The sequence below is a fragment of the Apodemus sylvaticus genome, chromosome 6 (assembly GCF_947179515.1).
Source record: "Apodemus sylvaticus chromosome 6, mApoSyl1.1, whole genome shotgun sequence".
In the NCBI taxonomy this organism is placed as follows: Eukaryota; Metazoa; Chordata; class Mammalia; order Rodentia; family Muridae; genus Apodemus; species Apodemus sylvaticus.
The window spans coordinates 124,802,900-124,825,548 of record NC_067477.1 but is presented as its reverse complement, the minus strand read 5'-3'; the positions used below and the strand labels follow the sequence as shown (position 1 = coordinate 124,825,548).

General features: G+C 41.4%; 1 protein-coding gene and 1 long non-coding RNA gene across 3 annotated transcripts in view; one reads left to right on the top strand and one right to left on the bottom strand.

Annotated features, from left to right (window-relative positions):
• Nucleotides 1-1,540: 1,540 nt before the first annotated feature.
• Nucleotides 1,541-11,632, bottom strand: LOC127687612 (uncharacterized). Of its 2 annotated transcripts, none has more exons than XR_007978427.1 (3): nucleotides 11,509-11,632; nucleotides 8,295-8,448; nucleotides 1,541-1,872 (listed from the first exon to the last, which is right to left on the bottom strand). It is a non-coding gene; the product is annotated as an uncharacterized LOC127687612 (long non-coding RNA). The 2 variants fall into 2 exon arrangements; XR_007978428.1 differs by lacking the exon at nucleotides 1,541-1,872 and adding an exon at nucleotides 4,908-4,934.
• A 212-nt stretch (nucleotides 11,633-11,844) lies between these two features.
• Nucleotides 11,845-22,649, top strand: part of LOC127687990 (HEAT repeat-containing protein 5B-like) — a 165,640-nt gene continuing 154,835 nt past the window's right edge. The window contains 3 exon segments of the mRNA XM_052186752.1: nucleotides 11,845-12,275; nucleotides 12,778-12,925; nucleotides 20,732-20,833. Coding sequence (XP_052042712.1) covers nucleotides 12,800-12,925; nucleotides 20,732-20,833 — 228 coding nt within the window. The 5' untranslated portion in view covers nucleotides 11,845-12,275; nucleotides 12,778-12,799.

Below are 22,649 nucleotides of genomic sequence, written 5' to 3'. Positions count from 1 at the left end.
ACAACAGAAACTGGGGAAATTCAAAAAATCATCAGATCTTACTACAAAAGCCTATACTCAACACAACTGGAGAATCTGGAAGAAATGAACAATTTCCTAGACAGATACCAAATGCCAAAATTAAATCAGGAACAAATAGATCATCTAAAAAATGTTTTAAGAGCCTGATACAATGTTTGTTCCTTGTTTTAAACAGCAATCAAACTGATTATTATTGATGGTTAATCTATTACATGGCAAGCCTTTTTAGTCAAAATCAATAATGGGTATACAAAAGATAATTTGTTGCAATTTGCTTTTATATTTCTATACATACATCCTATAAGGACTACATATACTGTGGGAATCCCCTTACTACAGCACAGATAATTAAATTGGGTATTGTAGCTGCTATATATTTTTTCTTTGTTTTTTGTGATTTTTTTTTTCGAGACAGGGTTTCTCTGTATAGCCCTGGCTGTCCTGGAACTCACTCTGTAGAGCAGGCTGGCCTCGAACTCAGAAATCCACCTGCCTCTGCCTCCCAGAGTGCTGGGATTACAGGCTTGCACCACTACTGCCTGGCTTATAGCTGCTGTTTTTAAAATGTTAAAAATGAAGCCTTTAGAAATACATACACACACAGACACACGCACACACACACACACACACACACACACACACACACACCATGGATTAAAATTACTCAAAATTGTTCCTTCATTTTGATACTGCTAATTCTTAATTTTTATACTTGTTTATGCAAATATAATTTGAGTTAAAAAAAAAGATAAGTTCTTTAAATAAATGACTATCCTCAGGATATTTGAGAACTGATCCAGTGCCAAAGTGAAGGGAGCAGTCTGCCCATAGGCTGTGACTGCAGACTTTAATTTTTCTAAAACTTTAAAGTCAAGGGGCTTGTTTTGGCTCTGGCTTTTTCTGGGTATTTGTCTTTGAAATAAATCCTGAAGTTAGAGTGACCATTTGTCCTTCTAACTCTCCTAGGTCCTTTAAGAGAGCTACTTGCTCCTTGCAGCTATCATTTGGCAGAGAGAAGAAATTTTTTCAGTGGCTCTTCTGCTGGCAGCTTTCTCCTCCAAGCTGGCTTCCTCCCTGGGAGATAGAGTGTCATCACCTGAATTATGACTAGATTTCAGAGTTTATAGACAAGGATAGACATTGGTCTTTTTGAGAAATAAGGTAAAAGAGCAGACATACACAGAGACTGTTTTAAATGTCCCTCCTCCATATCTGTCAGAGGTGGGAGGGATAAGAGAGCACAGAGACAGTGTATGGATGAGCACTTTTTCAGAGAACTAGATCCTGGAAGCCGGAGGAATTCTGAATAATGTCATTAATTAATCAGAGACCAGTAGTTAAAGGCAGTAACCAGAACTTTCCCCTGCCCCCCTCCCCCCAACCCGACCCCCCACCCTCCCATCCCTGATAAAAAGTTGCAGAGTAATCTCTAAAACAATTACTTACTCTAGCCATGTTTTCTTATCTATGGTTCCTTCCTCTGGGAACCAGGGACAAATTTGTCTGACATAATACTTAAGACCCTAAGTACTTCTCAAGAAGTACCTAAGATCTCTTTTTATTAACCCAGCCCTCGCATCTTGAGAGATCCCTTGAGCCTTAAAAAAGGCTGGATAAATTCTTGTCCCATGGGGTTTCACCTTCTGAGACATTGTTGCCATGGAGATTTTCCTCTGGCCTAGCACTGGCGGGTCAAACATGCCTTGAATTAATCCGCTCCAGGAGCTGCACATGAAGAGCTCTTCCTTTTTTTTTTCCCTACGGCCTCCTTCCCCGTTGATGGATCCATGGGGGCACTATGTTGGGTGCCAGAGTGCCGGACCTGCAGGCCAGTCAACAGGGTCCCCGGAACTACCAAGGGAAAGGCGAGACACATGAGACAGGAGAGATGCACGTCTGTACATCTGTATTCTGATCAAGCTGTCAAATTTTATTTTTTTACAAAAGTTAATATAAAGGGAAGCTCACAAGGTTTGGGAGGGTTAAAGGGGGAACAATCTCAGGGGGTTGGCATCATTTCTAAGAAACAGTTTATCAAGAGTTTCTGGGGAAAGCTAGTTATTGCTGCTAGAATTTTGGCATGATGAAAAAGGGGGTCATGAGGAGGTGAAGTGGAAAGGAGTTGCTATAGTAACCTATCCACAGGTAAGCTTCAAAAGAAGAACATTTTGAGATCTAAGTAAGAATGACTCCTGGCATCGAGATCTAAGTGAGAAGGAATCCTGGTATCGAGATCTCCTGGTATCGAGATCTAGGTGGAGATAGCTCCTGGTTTCGCATTGAGATCTAAGTAAAGATGGCTCCTGGCATACAAAGAACTCAAGAAGTTAGACTCCAGAGAACCAAATAACCCTATTATAAATGGCATTCATAGATAAACGAAGAATTCCCAACTAAGGAATACTGAATGGGTGAGAAACACCTAAAGAAATGTTCAACATCCTTAATCATCAGGGAAATGCAAATCAAAACAACCCAGAGATTCCACCTCACGCCAGACAGAATGGTCAGGATTAAAAACTCAGGGGACAGCAAATGCTGGAGAGGATGTGGAGAAAGAGGAACATTCCTCAATTGCTGGTGAGATTGCAAGTTGGTAAAACCACTCTGGAAATTAGTTTGGTGGTTCCTCAGAAAATTGGACATAGTACTATGTAAGGACCCAGCTATACCACTCCTGGGCATATACCCAGAAGATGCTCTAACATGTAATAAGGACACATGCTTCACTATGTTCATAGCAGCCTTCTTTATAATAGCCAGAAGTTGGAAAGTACCCAGATGTCCTTCAACAGAGTAGAAGATACAGAAAATGTGGTACACTTATACAATGGAGTACTACTCAGCTACTAAAATCAACGAATAAATGAAATTCTTAGCCAAATGGATGGAGCTAGAAAATGTCATCCTGAGTGAAGTAACCCAGTCACAAAAGAATACATATGGTATGCACTCACTGATAAGTGATTATTAGTCCAAAAGCTAGGAATACCCAAGAAACAACCAGAGACCACATGACCCTCAAGAAGAAGGAAGACCAAAATGTGTATTTTTTGATCCTTATTGGAAAGTGGATCAAAATATCCATGGTTCACAGCCAACCAATAGAATGAGCACAGGGTCCACCAATGGAGCAGCTAGAGAAAGGACCCAAGGAGCTCAAGAGCTTTGCAGTCCAGCAGGAGAAACAATATTTGTACCAACCAGTACCCCCAGATCTCCCAGGGACTAAACTCCCAACCAAACAGTACACACGGAGGGACCCTTGGCACCAGCTACATACATAGCAGACAATGACCATTTCAGACTTCAATAAGAGGAGAGGCCAGTGGTCCTGTGAAGACTCAATTCTCCAGAATAGGGGAATGCAAGTCAGGAAATATGGGGGGTGAGCAGGTGGAGGAGGGATAGAATGGTGGTTTTCAGAGGGGTAATGAGGAAAGGGGATACCATTTGAAATGTAAATAAAGCAAATATCTAACACACACACACATAAAAGAAAAGCAGTGACAGGCAGATCTCTGAGTTCCAGGGCAGCCTGGTCTACAGAGTAAGTTCCAGGGCTACATAGAGAAACCCTCTCTGGAACACAAAGCAAGGAAACAAACAAAAAGAAAAAGAAAAAATTACTAAGAAAATACAAAGCCGCCTCACACATTCATCTAGTTTACTCAGTACCCTGAGTTCAGGCAGTGGGGCCTGATTACCTGAGCTTGATTCCTAGTACACATAAAGAAAAAGGAAAGAACCACCTCCTGAGGGTTGGGCTCTAGCATCCTCACCAGGTGGTAAATGACCACTGCCCATAGAAATGCCAGCAAATTATCTAGACTTTTATTTTGAGACTAAATGCCTTGTTAGCATTTGTGTATATACACCAATGTATGCATAGCATGTGCATAGTCAGATGAGGGCTTCGGATTCCTACAACTGGAGTTACAGATGGCAGTCAGCATCCATGTGGTACTAGGACCCAGGTCCTCTGCCAAGAGCAACAAGGACTCTCTCTCTCTCTCTCTCTCTCTCTCTCTCTCTCTCTCTCTCTCTCTCTCGCTGTGTGTGTGTGTTTAAGATTTATTCATTATTTGTAAGTACACTGAGGCTGTCTTCAGACACATTTTCTTCTAGCTCGGGCCCTGCTTGCTCACTGTAGCTATCTTCAGACACTTAAGAAGAGGGCATCAGATCTCATTACAGCTGGTTGTGAGCCATCATGTGGTTGCTGGGATTTGAACTCATGACCTTAGGAGGAGCAGTCGGTGCCCTTATCCTCTGAGCCATCTCTCCAGCCTTTTTGTGGAATGAGTACTCTTAACTGCTCAGTCCTCTCTGCAGCAGCCCTCCTGAACACTAAAAATAATAAATAAGATGAACAGCTAGGAGGACAACCACATCAGTGTCTGCCCTACAGACATATTCACACATGTATACACATGGATTCCACATAGCCACAAAAAAACACATTTGAAAAAATTCAAGTTGCTTTTTTAAAAAAAAGTCCAGCATTTGGTGATAGATACAAACTGAAAGATTCAAGAAGCTTAACTGTAAGATTACTCACAGAGAAACATAGCTATATGCATCTTAATGAAACGATTAATGAAAACAGTCTTAAAACAAACTAAACTAGAGCCTAGCTTCAGAAGAGCATAATGCGGGAAACAGTGCCCCATAGGGTCCTGGATGCCCAAGAGAAAGGAAGAAGTCAGTGAGCCATGTAACACTGTTTTTAAAAAGTATTTTTAAAGATTTATTTTATTTATGTATAAGAGTACACTGTTGCTGTCTTCAGAGACACAAGACGAGGGCATCAGATCCAATTCCAGATGGCTGTGATCAACCATGAGGCTTCTGGAAATTGAACTCAGGACCTCTGGAAGAGCAGAGCCATCTCTCTAGCCCATTTTAAGTATCTTAACAGAAAAGATTTGTTAATTCAGAACTCAAGCTCCAGTAAAAATTCCTAAGTTAATATTTCATTAATGGAAAAAGTAAGCTTTTGCATTCAGAATTGTTTGGCTATGGCCATGAACAAAGGGGCTTAGTGCCTATTTTACATGTCAAAGCAGTCCCCATATATCTAGACATCTCTGTCTCTCCTCTCTTGCCTGAGAGCTTTCTTTCTCTCTCTACACACTCCCTTCCCTTGGTGACTGCCTAGGCCTCTGTCCTCTGTCCTTGAGGACAACAATTCTGCATTTGATATAATTGAATATGGCTTGACATGACTCATTTCAAATTTGGACAGATAACTTATCAAGTAAATCTGTAAGAATGTGTGAGCAAGTCTCTCCAGCAGAAGATAATGCTATGGGAGGGAGACTTGGGTTTGAAGAATGAATAAACAGAGGTGGCTACTGGAGGTAAAAAAGGTTTAAGCTTCTCTCTCCTCTGCCTTCTGATGTTGGAATTACGGGTGGGCCACCGAACTCATCCAACCTTTCCATGGATTTCTGGGGGTCCAAATTCCGGTCCTCATATTTGCACAGAAAGTATTTTAACCACCAAGCCATTTTTGTACCCACTCCTGGTCTTTTGTAAGCTAATTGTGAGTTTCCACTCAAGAGGCTAGAGAATCAAGGGAGGGCATACCTGTGAGGAACCATCTAGATTAGATTAGCCTAGACATGCTTATGAAGGATTACATTGATTAGGTTAATCGAAGTGGGAAAATCCACCCTGAAATTGGCAATGTGTGTTAGGGTCAGGCTCCCTGAGAGGAGGCCCCACAATACCACAGTGTGAAGCTATGAAGGTGAAGACATGGAGATCGAGACAGGAAAGCAAGCTAGAGGCATAGCGAGGGCTTGCTTGATTTAGAGGATGTGTACTACAGATGGCAAAGCTGGAGGAAGAAACCACTTAATCCCCCTGGAAGTCAGATGATTCCACCAATGGAATGATGATGCTGGACATGGAGATGCAGTATTTGGTGGTTACCCTGCTGGATTTTTCTTGTCTTGGTTTTATCATTGCTATGTTCCCACTCTTATCTTTGGACTGGGAATGTTTACTTTGTATATCTATATGCTTGAAGGATGTAAAATGTTTTTAATCATGTTGAAGCTCAGAGTTAGGACATTCCCTGAAATGTCACAAGAGACCTAGAAGTTTTAGAACTGTTAGATTCCAGACACTTTTGAAGTTGGAATGAGCATATTTTTGTGTTAGGAGGTTGCATGAACCTATGCAGACAAATAGTAGAGGACTGTGGATTAAGAATGATGTGTTTGGGGGCCAGCAACATGGCTCAGCAGGTAAAGCTGTCTATTATCAAACATGACTCCTTGAATTTGATTTTCAAGATCCACATCTTGGTCTTCTGACCTCCACACATGTACCTTGGTACTGACACAGTTATATACATATACAAACTAAAGATGTGATAAAAAAATATGCTTGATGTGTTTGGGTCAAGTTGACAAGGGGTAGAGGTGTGATCATTAATCCTGTCAAATGACAGGATCTAGGATTACTGAAGGGACTTGTGTACTAAGCTCTAAAGGACCTGAGTTCGGTTCCCAGCACCCACTTCAGGTGGCTCACAACTACCTGTAAGTCCAGCTCCAGAGGGATCTGATGCTTCTGCTCTTGGCAGGCACCTGCACTCCCATGCACAGACTCACATAGCACACATGCACATTTTTAAATTCACTACATTTCAAAATCATGCATCAATGAAACTACAGTATGTAATCACCAAGCACAAGACGACTGTGATGACTATTTTAATTTCAATAAAACCGACTTTAAGACAGAGACTACATCCAGATAGAAAAAGACAGGCTTCCTAATGACAAAAAATGTCAAATTATTCAGACTACATAATAATCTGTTGCAATATCTAATAACAGAACTTCGAACTACACATACTGAAACTGACAGCAGCGGGCATATCAGACAACTCCATAAGTATAAAGAGTACACTTATCTCTCTCAGCTACTGATAGGACAACAAGAAAAATCTTCAGTGAAGAATAAATGATCTGAGAAATATCATTTATCTTTAGAATTTACAGAACACCTCATCGCCATTAGCTTTTGCAAAATACTGTGTTAAGGATACACATTCTTTTCAAATACATGATGTGTATTTACCAAAACGGAGAATATTTTGGGTCTCAAATATTAAGTTTATATTGAAGGGAGGAAAATTACCACATGATTTTTGACCATATCAGAATCAAGTTAGAAACCAACAGCTGTAAGCTATTCTAAAACAAGCTGGTCATGTTAATCCTGTCGTACTGGAGACAGAGGCAAGTGGATCTTGTGAGGCTAGCCTGGTCTACAAGGAGAATCCAGGACAGTGAGGGCTGTTACACAAAGAAACTCTTCTCAACAGAACAAGAAAAGAGAAAACAAAACAAAAAGATATTCTAAAACAAAACACAAAAATATTCATATATTTAAGGATTTAATAACCTTCTCCTAAATAATTCACAGGTGAAAATGAAATCATAAAGGGCACTGGAGATATTGTATAGTGAGCAACGGAGATGCACTGACCCTAGAGTGTGAGACAATTAACACAGCACCTGGGAGGGAACAGAAATGTTCATCCAGGAAGCAGAAAACAGGTCTGAGGTTCTGGCCAGGGCTGACCCCTCTGGTACTAAGGTAAGAAACAGAGACCAGAGGAAGCCCTCTCTCTAGAAACCATTATGCCCCTACCAATGAGGCCTAGAGCCTAAAATTCCAACACAGTAAGAAGTGAACTCCTGGAGGCTTCATGTAAGAATGGCTCTTTTGTGAAAACACTGTCCTTTGGAAGACACCTGCAAACATATCTTTATAATCTTTTCTGAGATGAGAGGAAGCAGCATTGTAGTTTTAAAAAATGTTCATTAAAGGATGTCAGATAAGGATGAACTACACCCAGAGAAAGACCTTCTGTGTAAATAGAAAGAACATAAGACAAGATGGCTTCATGACACACGACCATGTGTGGGAAATATATTATGCTGGGGGAGGGGCTATGCCTGTTTCCACATAAAAGAAAAGCTGTGGGTTCTTTCCAAGGTGATAAAAATCAGACACGACGAAGAGAGACCTCCTGAAGACCTTAGCGACAGAGAAGTAAAGGGAGACTAACACAATCAACAAAATAGTTTTGTATACTACAGGATAAAAGAAGAGAAAGACAGCCCTAAAAAGACTCACACTCTGGGGATGCTGAGATTCTGGGACCTTCCATTCCAGCTTCACACTTGACTCTACTTCAACTCCCTCAAAGCTGATTGTTTTAGAGACTTGTTTCCAGAACTACTCACCTATTCAGCCTTTCAGAATGTCATGGTCAAGATGTCAGCTGACCAATGAACATAGCGACTGGAAGGCAAATAATGGCAGCTAGGTCTCCTCTGACGAGTCAACTTTCCTATTTCCCTTTGGGCCCCCAGATGGGAATTCTTCGCCTCAATTCAGCTGGAAGCAGACAGAAGATAATCATTATCCCAGTTCCCTATGTTGGGGTAGATGGTTCTGATTATTTTAGGAATTATAGATATGTTGTCATTTTAGAGGTACTTTACAAATGTAGATTTGGACAGGGAGGGAGCTAAAGAAGTTAAACTCAGGTACTTCTACCTTTCTTCTTTCCTATACTTCCTTCTTAGGTAAAGGGGAAGGGGGCAGAAAAGAAAAAGGGGGATATATAGAAATTATGGAAATTATTATTCATAGAAATTAAAGAAATAGACAAATAGGGATAGGTTGGCAAATGTATTTTTAAGCAAAACATTACATAGCCAGATCTAACATTGTTAGAAGTCTTTATAACTGATACGAAGCTGAAGTTGTAATCTCTTATATTGGTTCAGAATTTACTTATGCAAATTTAAGGTTTTCATTGGTATAAATGTATTATTGATATAAAACTGAGATTAATATTATTATTCCCATGTAGGCATTGTGTCCATATAACACTTTTAAGAATAAAAGGAGCTGGGCGGTGGTGGCATAGGCCTTTAATCCCAGTACCTGTGAGGCAGAAGCAGATGGATTTCTGAGTTCTAGGCCAGCCTGGTCTACAGAGTGGGTTCCCGGACAGGGCTACACAGAGAAACCCTGTCTCTAAGAACCAAAAAAAAAAAAAAAAAAAAAAAAAAAAAAAAAAATACAACAACAGAAGACCAGATAGCAAAGTTGTGGTTGTGGGTTAATTGGTTGTGGGTTAATTAAAAGTGTGTTCCTGAGTTAATGGCCAAGAGTAGTCAATGCTTAACAGTTTAGAGATGCTTTAGGTAGATAGATGGTCTTCAAATGTGTCAGAAGTACACAGAACATGACATTTATTGACATTTCTTTTTTAAAGTTCATTTGACTGGAGACCTGTCTGCTCCTGACAGCACTCCTTTCTTTAATTCAAAAAGGAAATTGAGCATCAATAGAGTTGCTTCAGTTGTGGCAAGACAGTCACCAAGCAAGAATTGCCTCATTTCATCTACAGAAAAATACTGTCCAAAAAAAAGGACACACTATGCAAAATAGTCGACTGATAATCTCTGCCAAGATAGAGTAATTAGCCCTTCAAAATTCTCCATTACCAAGTCTGTCAGATGATCCTGGGCCAGAAGGCTGAAGACTGATGTTCCAACGTTTTGGTGTATAGGCCCTGTTCAGGTGATCAGCAGTCTCTATAAATTGGCTAAGTTTTAGAAGGTATATGTTGTGTTTCTCATACTTTCAGGTAATATTAGTCATTCTTGGATTTCTGATGGGGTTGAAGACTAGTAGGCTCATAGTCAGTTCAAGCTGTTTAGCATTTAGAAAGATGATACAGATTTGAGAGGATGGTTTTCAGATGGGTTACAATTTAAAGCCAGGACTTGAGTCATGTGTAGAATTTTAAGTCTTTTAAGTTCAGATAGACAACAGAGGTACTATTTAATTGATAAAAATTGATGGACTGGGTGTTAGGTCTATCCTGTATATTATAAATTACAAAATGGTAATAATTACACTCAATTGATGTCTGAGATAAAAGAGCCTTTCAATTGGACAGAAAGGGGGAGGAGTTGTGGATACCTCTGGGCTTGTAATTTGATGCTAATTCTACTCCTCTGATGTGCTGCACAAGAGGAGTTGCCTTGTGAACCTTCTCCCCACCCTAACTTTTCAAATAAAGGCTTGAGCCTATGATTGGGCAGGAAGGAGGAGGAGGGGCTGAGAGTTTGTGGGACTAGCTATGGAGGATGAATGGAGAGGCTGCAGAGAGAAGCTCATGGCCTAGAGAAACTGCAAGTTAGATGGAATAATAGAGATGGGAATAGATTAGTGTAGTGGGAGATCAGCCCGATCTAGGCTTATAGCTTATATTGTTACTGATTGAGTTGAGATTTCTTTTACCCGGTTGGAAAAATATAGCAACAACATTTTGTTTGTTGGTTGGTTGGTTGTTTGTTTTCAGTCAGGGTTTCTCTTTGAAGCCTTGGATGTACTGAAACCCTCCCTGTTAACAGGGACTCAACCTTAATCCCATGATCCACCTGCCTTAGACTCCCAAGTTCTGGGACTAAAGATATGTGTCACCATACCTGGCAGTAAAGTTGGTTTTAATGTCATATTTAAAAAACAAAAAACAATATCCTGGAATAGCAAGATGGCACACCAGGTAAACTGGTTAGCCGTTTTAGCATGAGCACCCGACTTTCATTATTCCATGTTTTATGTATACTTTTCATATACAATCACACTGAAAATTCATAGATGGGTATTGCAGTTTCATTAAATAATACGATTTAAGGAAATTAATTACCAATGGTGAGGAAGTTATGTTGGGAAATGGAATATGGGGGCTGGAAAGATGGTTCAGAGTTTAAGAGAATTGTCTGCTCTTCTAGAGGTACTGAGTTCAATACCCAGCAGTCATATGGTGGCTCTTAACCATCTATAATGAGATCTGGTGCCCTCTTCTGGCCTGTAGGCACACATGCAGACAGAACGTTGTATAATAAATAAATCTTAAAAAAAAAAAAAAAAAGAAAGAAAAAGAAAAAGAAAAAAGAATAAGGAATTGAGTCCTAAAATGTGACTGTTCTCCTCCTCCTCCTCCTATGAAGAAAATATACACTACCATTATCCACTTTCTTCAAAAATAAGAATAAACTCCACAAGTAGATGGATTATCCAGGCAGGAATGCTGGTCACCTGAACCACCACTTAAGAGTCACATCGAGGCGGCCAGGATTCTGGGTCTATCTGAGGGAGGAGAAAGCACAGCATTTGTTGATGGTTGGAGGTGGTGGGTGTCCAAGAACTGGAACAAGGTGACGCTCTTTGCCTGTTCCGGAATAATGGAGTAACCATTTTCTCAACAGGAAGGCTATAGGTGCTGCTAGCTTATTTCAGTATTGGACACCTAGTAAGAAGCGAGGGCTACTAAACACACAGAGAGATGCGCTAAGTCTCCTATGGGTGCCTCCGCATCGCAGGCTCTTCCGTCCTGCGCTCCTCCCTCCTGCACCCACCCACCAAAGCACTCACGGATGGGGCTTAGCTGCCGCTGTGCTGGGCAGTCACAGCCAACTAGCAGGGCCCTCTGTCATCCTCCAGGTCGCCCTGACGCCCCAAACCCGAGCTTTACAGCACTGACCCTGTTCTGCTGAGGGTGCGCTAAGCATGCTCTGTGCAATTGGTGCGGGACCCAGGAACCTCCCACTAGGCCCTGAAAGCAGATTCGCTATGAAACTTGGGGCGGGCGGGGTTAAGAGAGCGTGGGGAGTGTGGGTGCGCATGACCAGTGTCCTGCGCATGCGTTGTCTCCAGGCTTCCTGTGGGCAGGAGTTTGGGAGGCGGGGCATCCGCGTCCCTTGGCTGTGCGGAGCTGGGCAGGTCGGTCCTGACTAGACTAGGAGGTGAGGAGGTGTCGCGCTCTGCCAGGCTGACACGCACCGCGATCCCTGTGTCCCTGGACATCTTCAGGAAGGAATTCGAGTTTTCAGCCTCGGGCTTGGCAGCTCGAGGACTCCTTCGACGCGAGGCTGACCTCGCAGGGCGGCCCGGGACCCCAGTTTGCGGTTTCCCGCAGACTCCCAGTTGTCGGGGTCCTGGGAGCGGCCCGGGGCACCCGGACCCGGAGCACCGCGTTCCCGGGCGAGGGGTTGTCCCGGGCCCCGTCGGGCTCGCTCCTGCTTGTCAGATCCCTGGGGTCTTTATTCTGTGTCCCGGTGGCGAGGGACAGGTAAAGGTGCCCATGACTCTCAGCAGGTGGAGGAGAAGCCTCGCCCAGGCTCAGAAGTTCGGTTCTCAAGGTAGAATGAGTTAATAGCCTATGTTCTAATAGACAAACAACAGCCCGGGGATAATGTCTTTGTGCAGTGTTTACATTTTCCTTTCATTCCATTCTTATTGCCAAACAGTCTCTTTTTGTTTATCTTTGTCTTTACGAAGTTAATTCTCTAGTGAGAAGTGAAACCACACAGTCCTTCCCTATCTTAGCGGTTGCATTTATGAAACTTGGTATTTAATATTTAAATAATCCTTACCTGTAAGGGCTGGAGAGATGGCTCAGTGATTAAGTATACTTGTTGCTTTTGATAAAGACCTGGGTTTGGTTTCCAGAGCCCACATGATGGCTCGAAACCATCTTTTTCTCCAGTTCCAGGGGAAGCCAACACCCTGTTTTGACCTCTGTGGGCACCAGGCACACATGTAGTCCATATACATACATGTGGGCAAAACATTCCTACACATAAATAAAAAATTGCTTACATATGTATTTTACTTTTTAAAAAGCTAATCTGTTCACTTAAGGTTGGAGTTAAGAACATCAATAATGGAGCTAGCTCACAGTTTATTGCTAAATGAAGAAGCATTGGCTCAGATCACAAAGGCAAAGGGACCAGTGTTCATCTTTGAATGGTTAAGATTTCTTGATAAAGTCCTAGTTGCTGCCAACAAGGTGAGTATTGCCCACTCCCCACCATAAGATTGACATAAAGAAAGATGAAAATATTGTGTTTTTTTAAATGTTATGAGTCATTCACCTCAGGAAGTGGAGGATGTCATACTATGGGAATTTCTAGCTTATCCGTCTCTTAGTCAGCAGTAAAGCCCAAACCCTGTTTACATCTGCTTGTTGCATGCGTCATATCTGTCTAGGCAGTGCAATGTGACTGGATTTAAACGTCACTGTGCTGGTGTCACTTATAATCCACTTATAATTCCAGTGCCTGGGAAGGCCTCTGCGATAAGAGATTTTTACTTTCCCCTCTACAACCTCTTTGATTCAAACTTGTTTTGTGTATTTTTTTTATTTTGTTAATATTAGATGCTTTCCTCTAGTGGGAAAATGTAAGAGTGAATCATAAAAGGTTTTCTGGAAAAGGTGAATTTTACAAACTGAATGTCACAATAGGCTGGTCCTGACCTTATCTTAGTATGTTTCTCTAGACTAATTGTTCCCTAGAAGATGCCTTTCTACTCTGTTGTCTGAAGGGAATGTGGATAATTGTCTGGGACTGAGGAATTGGGATAGGGAGACTAAAGACTTTAACATTCATGATGTAAACATTCACTTAATTCCTATTTTAGTACAGCGACCTCAGTCCACAGTTGTGTCTGATCCTTCTTGTTCAAAGATGTCCTATCTCATGTTTTTTCCAGGACGCAAGCCTCTAGCTTTCTTCTGGAATGGAAGAAAGGAGGGTAGAAAATTTTGTTTGTTTGTTGGCTTTGATTTTACTTTGTCTGACTGCTTTATTAGTTATTCCTGGCTGGCCTGGGGCTCATTATATCCCAGACTGGCCTCAAACATTCAGCTGTCTCCCTGCATTAGCTGTCTGAGTGGTGAAATGCTGGGCATGATGGGTGTACACCAGTATAGCCTCTTGGACAGTCAACTAGTAATTCCTTTTATTTCTAGGTGCAGATTTATTCTCGCCTGAAAGACCGAGAATCACTTTTAGGGTCCTGTTGGCTTTCAAGTTTTGTCCAGGTTCCTTTCCTATTGTTGTGGCCACGGATACCCTAGTGACCTTTAACTAGAATTTTCTTTTTGTCTTTTAAACCCCCTGTAACTGGGCATTTGTTGTTTCCCTTCCAAGGAAAAGTCTTTTTGGAGCTGGCACATGACTCACACTGCCTACAGCAATCATCTGGATGTGTTGTATTTGGCTCCCTTCTATCTTTACATGTGTCTTATCCTCTGCTTTAAATACTTAGCCCTCACTGTGTTTTGTTGTGAGAGTTGTCAGTCTTCCTTTTCAGTGATACTCACTCCTATGACTCCTACCACCACTTTACATAACTGCTTTGAAAAGACATCTGGGCTGGCCTGGAGCTCAGCTGCTAGAGTACTTGCCTCCACCATGCAGAAAGCCCTGGGTTTAATTCCTATCGCCACATAGAACAAGTGTATGTGGTGGCCGTTGTAATAATCCCAGCCCTGGGAAGTGGAGGAGTGAGCAAAAGTTCACAGTCATTCTCAGCTACATGGTGGATTCAAGGCTAGCAGAGATTCATTTGTGTTCTCTCTCTCTCTCTCTTTCTCTCTCTCTCTCTCTCTCTCTCTCTCTCTCTGAGTTAACACATTTACACCAATTTATTGATTTCAAACCCATCCTTTGCCAGCCCCCTAAAATCATTCCCTTCCCTTATATCATGTGGATTAGCAACTGTTAAGGGAGTTACCCACAAGCATATCTAGAATTCATTCATTTCCCATCATCTGCCTCTGCAGTGTCTCTCATCTGGGTCATTGTAGTAGGGTTTTAACTGCTCACCATGTGTCTGCCACATATATATATATATGTTGTACAGTTTGAACAGTCCAAGTGAATTGGCAGAATATTTAGAATACAACCCTTCTCTGCTCAGAACAATCACTCGGCATAAATTTAATGCTCTTCAGTGTGTCTGGAGCATCATCTGTTTATCTATTACTCCACCAGCTCCCCTAACCTTGCTGTCCTCAGATATGCGGATCTTACTTCATCTGCAAAGCCTTTCACATCTTGTTCCTGCTCCTCGGATATTTTTTTAAATAGCTGTGTAGCTCACCATTTCACCTTAGAGAGAGGTGTTTTCTCATACCACTCACATATTTATATTCTGTCCCTACCCCAGAATGTAAATTTCATGAGAATGAGGACTTTGTCTATTTTTTTTTTTGCACTGTTGCTCCCAGGGCCTCCTAGATTAGTACTTGGTATGTAGGAACTGCATCATATTTCTTAAATACATGGGTGATATTGACTAGATATTGATTATGTGTAAATCTTGGAATTATGTTGTGTTGAGTATAGGCTTTTGTAGTAGGATCTGATGATTTTCTTTCTTTCTTTTTTGATTTCTTTAGTTTCTGTTGTTATTTCTCCCTTTTCATTTCTAATTTTGTTAATTTAGATACAGTCTCTGTGCCCTCTCGTTAGTCTGCCTAAGGGTTTATCTTTTTTGTTGATTTCCTCAAAGAACCAGCTCCTAGTTTTGTTGATTCTTTGTATGATTCTTTTTGTTTCTACTTGGTTGGTTTCAGCCCTGTGTTTGATGATTTCCTGCTGTCTACTCCTCATGGGTGTATTAACTTCTTTCTGTTCGAGAGTTTTCAGGTGTGCTGTTAAGCTGCTAGTGTAAGCTTTCTCCAGTTTCTTTTTGGAGGCACTCAGAGCTATGAGTTTTCCTCTTAGCACTGCTTTCATTGTTTCCCGTAAGTTTGGGTATGTTGTGCCCTCATTTTCATTAAATTCTATAAAGTCTTTCTTTCTTTATTTATTTTGGTTTTTAGAGACAGGATTTCTCTCTGTATCCCTGGCTGTCCTAGAACGCACTCTGTAGACCAAGCTGGCCTCTAACTCAGAAATTCACCTGCATCTGCCTCCCAAATGCTGGGATTAAAGGCGTGCACTACCACTGCCCAGCTAAGTCTTTTGATTTCTTTCCTTATTCCTTCCTTGACCAAGTTTTCATTGAGTAGAGCATGGTTTAGCATCCATGTGTATGTGGGTTTTCTGTTGTTTTTGTCACTATTGAAGACCAGCCTTAATCTGTAGTGATCTGATAGGAGGCATGGGATTATGTCAGTCTTCTTTTATCTGTTGAGGTCTGTTTTGTGCCCAATTATATGATCAGTTTTGGAGAAGGTACCATGAGGTGCTGAGAAGAAGATATATTCTTTTGATTTAGGATGAAATATTCTACAGATATCTGTTAAATCCATTCAGTCCATAACTTCTGGTAGTTTCACTGTGCCTCTGGTTTAGCTTGTGTTTCCCTGATCTGTCCAATGATGAGAGTGGGATGTTGAAGTCCCCCACAATTATTGTGTGAGGTACCATGTGTGCTCTTTGCTTTAGTGAAGTTTCTTTTTTGAATGTGGGTGCCCTTACATTTGGGGCATAGATGTTCAGAATTGAGAGTTCATCTTGGTCGGTTTTTCTTTTGATGAGTATGAAATGTCCTTTTATGTCTTTTCTGATGACTTTTGGTTGAAAGTCTATCTTATTGGACATTAGAATGGCTATTCCAGCTTGTTTCCTGGGACCATTTTCTTGAAAAATTGTTCTACAGCCTTTTACTGTGAGGTAGTGATTATCTTTGACACTGAGTTGCGTTACCTGTATGCAGCAAAATGCTGGGTCCTGTTTATGTATCCAGTATGCTATTCTATGTCTTTTTACTGTGGAATTGAGTCCATTGATATTAAGAGATATTAAGGAAAAATGATTGTTGCTCCCTGTTAATTTTTATGTTATTTTTACGTTTGTGTCGTTATCTTATTTTGGGTTTGTTGAAAGAAGATTACTTTTTTGGCTTTTTTAGGGTGTAGTTTCCCTCCTTATGTTGGCGTTTTCCATCTATTATCCTTTCTAGAGCTGATTTGTGGAAAGATACTATGTAAATTTGGTTTTATCATGGAATATCTTAGTTTCTCTGTCTATGGTGATTGAGAATTTTGCTGAGTATTTTAGTCTGGGCTGGCATTTGTGTTGTCTTAGGGTCTGTATGAGATCTGCCCAGGATCTTCTAGCTTTCTTGGTCTCTGGTGAGAAGTCTGGTGTGATTCTGATAGGTCTGCCTTAATATGTTACTTGGCCTTTTTCCCTTACTGCTTTTAGTATTCGTTCTTTGTTTAGTTCCTTTGGTGTTTTGATTATTATGTGCAGGGAGGACTTTCTGATCTGGTTCAATCTGTTTGGAGTTCTGAAGGCTTCTTGAATATTCATGAGCATCTCTTTAAGTTAGGGAAGTCTTCTTCTATAATTTTGTTGGAGATATTTACTGGCCCTTTAAATTGTAAATCTTTGCTCTCTTCTATACCTATAATCCTTAGGTTTGGTCTTCTCATTTTGTCCTGGATTTCCTGAATGTTGGATTATAAGCTTTTTGCATTTTGCATTTTCTTTGACTGTTGAGTTTTCTATGGTATCTTGAGTTATCTATTGGTATCTATGGTATCTTGAGTTATCTGTTGTATCTATGGTATCTGTTGAGTTTTCTATGGTATCTTCAGCACCTGAGAGTCTTTCTTTTGTCTCTTGTATTCTGTTATTGATGTTTGCATCTATGACTCCTGATTTCTTTCCTAGGTTTTCTATCTCCAGAGTTGCCTCCCTTTGTAATTTCTTTATTGTTTCTACTTCCACTTTTAGATGCTGGATGGTTTTGTTCAGTTCCTTCACTTGTTTGTTTGTGTTTTCCTGTACTTCTTTTAGGGATTTTTGTGTTTCCTCTTTAAGGGCTTCTGCCTGTTGATCCATGATCTCTTGTATTTCTTTAAGGGAGTTGTTTATGTCCTTCTTGAAGTCATTTCCCAGAGTCATGAGCTGTTGCTTTTCCAGAGTGTTGGGCTATCCAGGACTTGATGTTGTGGTAGAACTCGGTTCAGATGATGCCATGATGCCTTGGTTTCTGTTGCAGTGTTCTTGCATTTGCCTTTTGCCATCTGATGATCTCTGGTATTTGCTGGTCTTGCTGTCTCTGACTGTGGCTTATCTGTCCTGCAAGCCTGTGTACCTGTACTCCTGGGAGACCTGTTATCTCTGTGTGCACAGGTATGTAGGCACTCGTGGGAGACCAGCTCTTTCCTAGTGGTATTTGTGTATGTAGCTCTCTAGCCCAGGATCAGATCTGGGTGCAGATGTTAATTGGAAGACTTCTATCCCAGGCTGCTTCTGGGCTCTTGTGTCCTCCAGGTTCCAGAAGGGTTCCTCTGAGCAGCAGGGTTGGTGCTTCCTGTGCTCTCAGTCCTCTACGCACTCCTGGCTGCTTAGCTATCTCCCTGCACCACCTGCATATGGTGCACTGTGGCAGAGGATGGTCCCCAGCCAGAGACAGAAACCAGAAGGCTCCTGCCTGAGGGTTCCGGCTAGGTACCTCTGAGCAGCAGTCTTGGTCCTATCTGTCCCCTCAGGCCTCTCCACACTCCTGGGTGCTTAACTACCTCCCTACACCACCTCCATATGGTGTTCTATGTCAGAGGATGATCCCCAGCTATAAACAGAACTGTTTATACTTTCTTTACACAAAATATTAATTTACAAATATTTTCTCAATAACCTGTGAGCTGACTTAAGAGAGGGTGTTTTGTTTTGTTTTGTTTTGTTTTGTTTTGTTTTGTTTCTGCCCTGTGGTTTGAGAATACGGTCTATCATGGGGGCGGTGAGTGGAGGAAGATGTGGTGGTAGTCCAGGGAACAGAGAGAAGACAGAAAAGAATGCTAGGCTGTACTTCCTTATTCTTTGTTTTTTTTAATTTTTTTATTGATATATTTTTATTTACATTTCAAATGATTTCCCCTTTTCTGGGTCCCAACTCCCCGCAAGTCCCATAAGCCCTCTTCCCTCCCCCTGTTCCTCCATCTCCCACTTCCTACTTCCCTGTTCTGGAATTCCCCTATACTCTTGCACTGAGTCTTTCCAGAACCAGGGGCCACTCCTCCATTCTTTTTGAACATCATTTAATATGTGGATTATGTCTTGGGTACTCAAAGTTTCTAGGCTAATATCCACTTATCAGTGAGTGCATACCATGATTGGTCTTTTGAGACTGGGTTACCTCACTTAGTATGATGTTCTCCAGCTCCATCATTTGTCTAAGAATTTCATGAATTCATTGTTTCTAATGGCTGAATAGTACTCCATTGTGTAAATATACCACATTTTTTTGTATCTATTCCTCAGTTGAAGGACACCTGGGTTCTTTCTAGCTTCTGGCTACTACAAATACTGGAGCATGTGTCCTTATTGTATGTTGAAGAATCCTCTGGGTATATGCCCAGGAGTGGTATAACAGGGTCCTCAGGAAGTGTCATGCCCAGTTTTCTGAGGAACCTCCAGACAGATTTCCAAAGTGGTTGCACCATCTTGCAATCCCACCAGCAGTGGAGGAGTGTTCCTCTTTCTCCACATCCTCGCCAACACCTGCTGTCTCCTGAGTTTTTGACCTTAGCCATTCTGACTGGTGTGAGGTAAAATCTCAGGGTTGTTTTGATTTGCATTTCCCTAATGATTAATGATGTTGAACATATCTTAAGGTGTTTCTCAGCCCTCCAAAGTTCTTCAAGTGAAAATTCTTTGTTTAGCTCCGTACCCCACTTTTTAATGGGGTTATTTGGTTCTCTGGGTTCTACCTTCTTGAGTTCTTTGTATATATTAGATATTAGCCCTCTGTTGGATTTAGGGTTGGTGAAGATCCTTTCCCAATCTCTTGGTTGACTTTTGGTCCTTTTGACAGTGTCCTTTGCCTTACAGAAACTTTGTAGTTTTATGAGGTCCCCTTTGTCAATTCTTGATCTTAGAGCGTAAGCTATTGGTGTTCTATTCAGGAACGTTTCCCCTGTGACCATGTCCTCAAGGGTCTTCCCCAGTTTCTTTTCTATTAGTTTCAGTGTGTCAGGTTTTATGTCGAGGTCCTTGATCCATTTGGAGTTAAGCTTGGTACAAGCAGATAAGAATGGATCGATTCGCATTCTTCTGCAGGCTGACCTCCAATTGAACCAGCACCACCAGACTATGGATCTTTAAGGTTATTTCTGCAACACTGGATGACTGGGTTTCCTCTGGCACAGATTACTGTTATGCTGCCTTCCTCTTTTGTGCCTTTGGAGCCTTGTTCAGTCTTGCCTCAAGCAATGTTATACTTAGGTTGTCAAGGTCATCCAGGTGTTCTCTGTCTGCTCTATTATGGAGCGCAGATGGTGTGGTGGGGGCCACTCCCTCTGTTGATTCTTACCTAGGACGCAGGTCCCCGGACAGACTGGCTGGCAGACAAACCACCTATGTGCTCAGTTACTTAGCGCAGGCAGACCCCTGGTGCTTTGCACCACCAGAGATCTAAAGCTCAGGGTGATACAGTACCTAGTGACCCTTTTCTGTCCAGGCAGGCAGCAAATATGGCTGCGGGGCTTCTCTCCTTCCACAGCTCTCTGGGCAGGACACAGGCCCCACGCCCGGCAGGCTGGCTGACAAATTGACTATGTGCTTAGTTCTTTGGCGCACGCAGACCCCTGGTGCTTTGCACCACCAGAGATCTAAAGCTTTCCTAATGTGGATTACATTAATTAGTTCTGGAATTTAAAACATTTATGTTAGGATTTGTTGTTCCTTAAAGAACAATGTCCATGCATTGCCTTGCCGGCAGTTTTGAAAACTGTTCATATGTTTTGTGCAGTTCTTTGGGTATTGCAGGAGAGCATCAGTTTGGTTGTGTTCCTCCATCTGTGGAATAGAGTCTGCATATAATTTACTTTCTGCCTTGTTTTTGATCCTAGTGCCTTCTGGAACTACAGAATGAAGCTGTGTTCATGTGGACTGTTGAACTAGAAAATATAGCTATCCTCTGCTTTAAGGCTTTGGAAAACTCAAATTATGGGGTATGAGTCACAGTATCTAAACTACTAGGAACAGTCATGGCTACAGCATTGATGCCTAAACAGGCAAGAGGTACTGTTGTTGGCTAACCCTGCATTGGACTATTGTAGGCATTAGAAGGCTTAGAAAATGCTTTCTTCTGGGGCTGGAGAGAAAGCTCAGAGGTTAAGAGCACTGACTGCTCTTCTGAAGGTCCGAGTTCAAATCCCAGCCACCACATGTGTCTCACAATCATTTATAATGATATAATAATAAATAAACCTTTAAAAAAAAGAAAGAAAAAATGTTTTCTTCTAAATTAGTTATGACTTATGGAGACTACTTTAAAGGCATCTAAATCATTACATACCTTTTTCACCAAACAAAAGAACTAAATGACACTCCCTGATACATTTTTTTTTGTGACAGTGGTGTACACGTTAACATGAGCATATTTTTCTCATATTTATGAAATGATTTGTATCATGTTTATAGGAGTCTGGCATCTTATGTGCTGCTATCCTTCAGTCTCTGCTATGTAGATATCATTCTTCTTTTTTATCTTTTAATCAATATAGGGCTTAGCTGAAAACAAGAGCACTTTAGGGCCTAAGGAGGTTCGCAAGTCTGCTCTGACCCTGGTTATGGGAGCTCTTGACAACCCAAACCCCATTTTAAGGTGTGCGGCAGGGGAATCCCTCAGAAGAATGGCTCAGGTGTTGGGAGAAGCATCTTTTATTGCCAGGATGGCCCAGTATAGCTTTGACAATACGTGCGTCTCTTGCCCATCTTCTCCACTAGTCTAAGGTGTCTCTTAAGCAGACCATGTTACCTAGACTGTACTTTCCACATGGCTTACAGCATGTGACATGTTTTTGTTCTTGTTGCTTTCCATAATCTCAAACTTTAATTCAGTAATTTAGTGACCTCTAGATTCTGGGAGAGATGTAATATGTTAAGAGCTTTGAAGGAGGACATGGAAGCCTTAGTCAAGACTTTGCACAGGCACCTGCAGCTGTGCCCGCCTCTCTGCCTCCTTTAATTCCGTTCACTCTGTTACTTACTCACTTCTTGGAGTAATACCTCACTTTAGGGGAGAAAAGAATAAAGTTACACTTTAAGGCTTTTAAGAATTATTGTGCATGTCAGTTATGAAGAGTGACCTCAGAGAGTCAAACAAGTGTGACTAAGGTGAGGAATGTGGCTTTTAATATTGTTACTTGAAGTTAAAAAAACAACCAAAAGGCCAAGAAATAACACAAGTCATATAAATTACCATTCTTAAGTCATATATTTTGAACAGTAAACATTAATCCACATCATAATCATTAAAAAGAAAGAATTGAAAGTAAGGATTAATGAATAAAAGCAGTTTCTGAATACTTACATTTTGAGAATACTTTTTTTTAATTGAATATCGTCTTCATATACATTGCCAGTAATAAAACCTTTCCCGATTTCCCCCCTCCCCAAAGACCCCCAACCCCTCCTCCTACCCCTCCCTCCATATATATGCCCCTCTACCCAACTCACTTTGAGAATACTTTTTTTAAAACCAGTGGTAGACCTCTTGGTTATAAGATGATGACACTGTTGGCAGGTAAAAACCCTGAAAAAGCTACTCAAGGAAAGAGGGATTTACTTCTGTCACTAATTGCGGATGATGGTCCCTCCTCCAGGAAGGGCATGGTGGCAGGACTGTGAGGCAGCTGGCTCCATGCTGCCCTTAATTAGGAAGTAGAGAGGGTTTGCTCTCAACATGATTGCTTTGCTTACTGAATAGTTGAAGTATTTCTTCTCCAAATTCTCAATACTGTTAAGTAGTTATTTTACATCAGA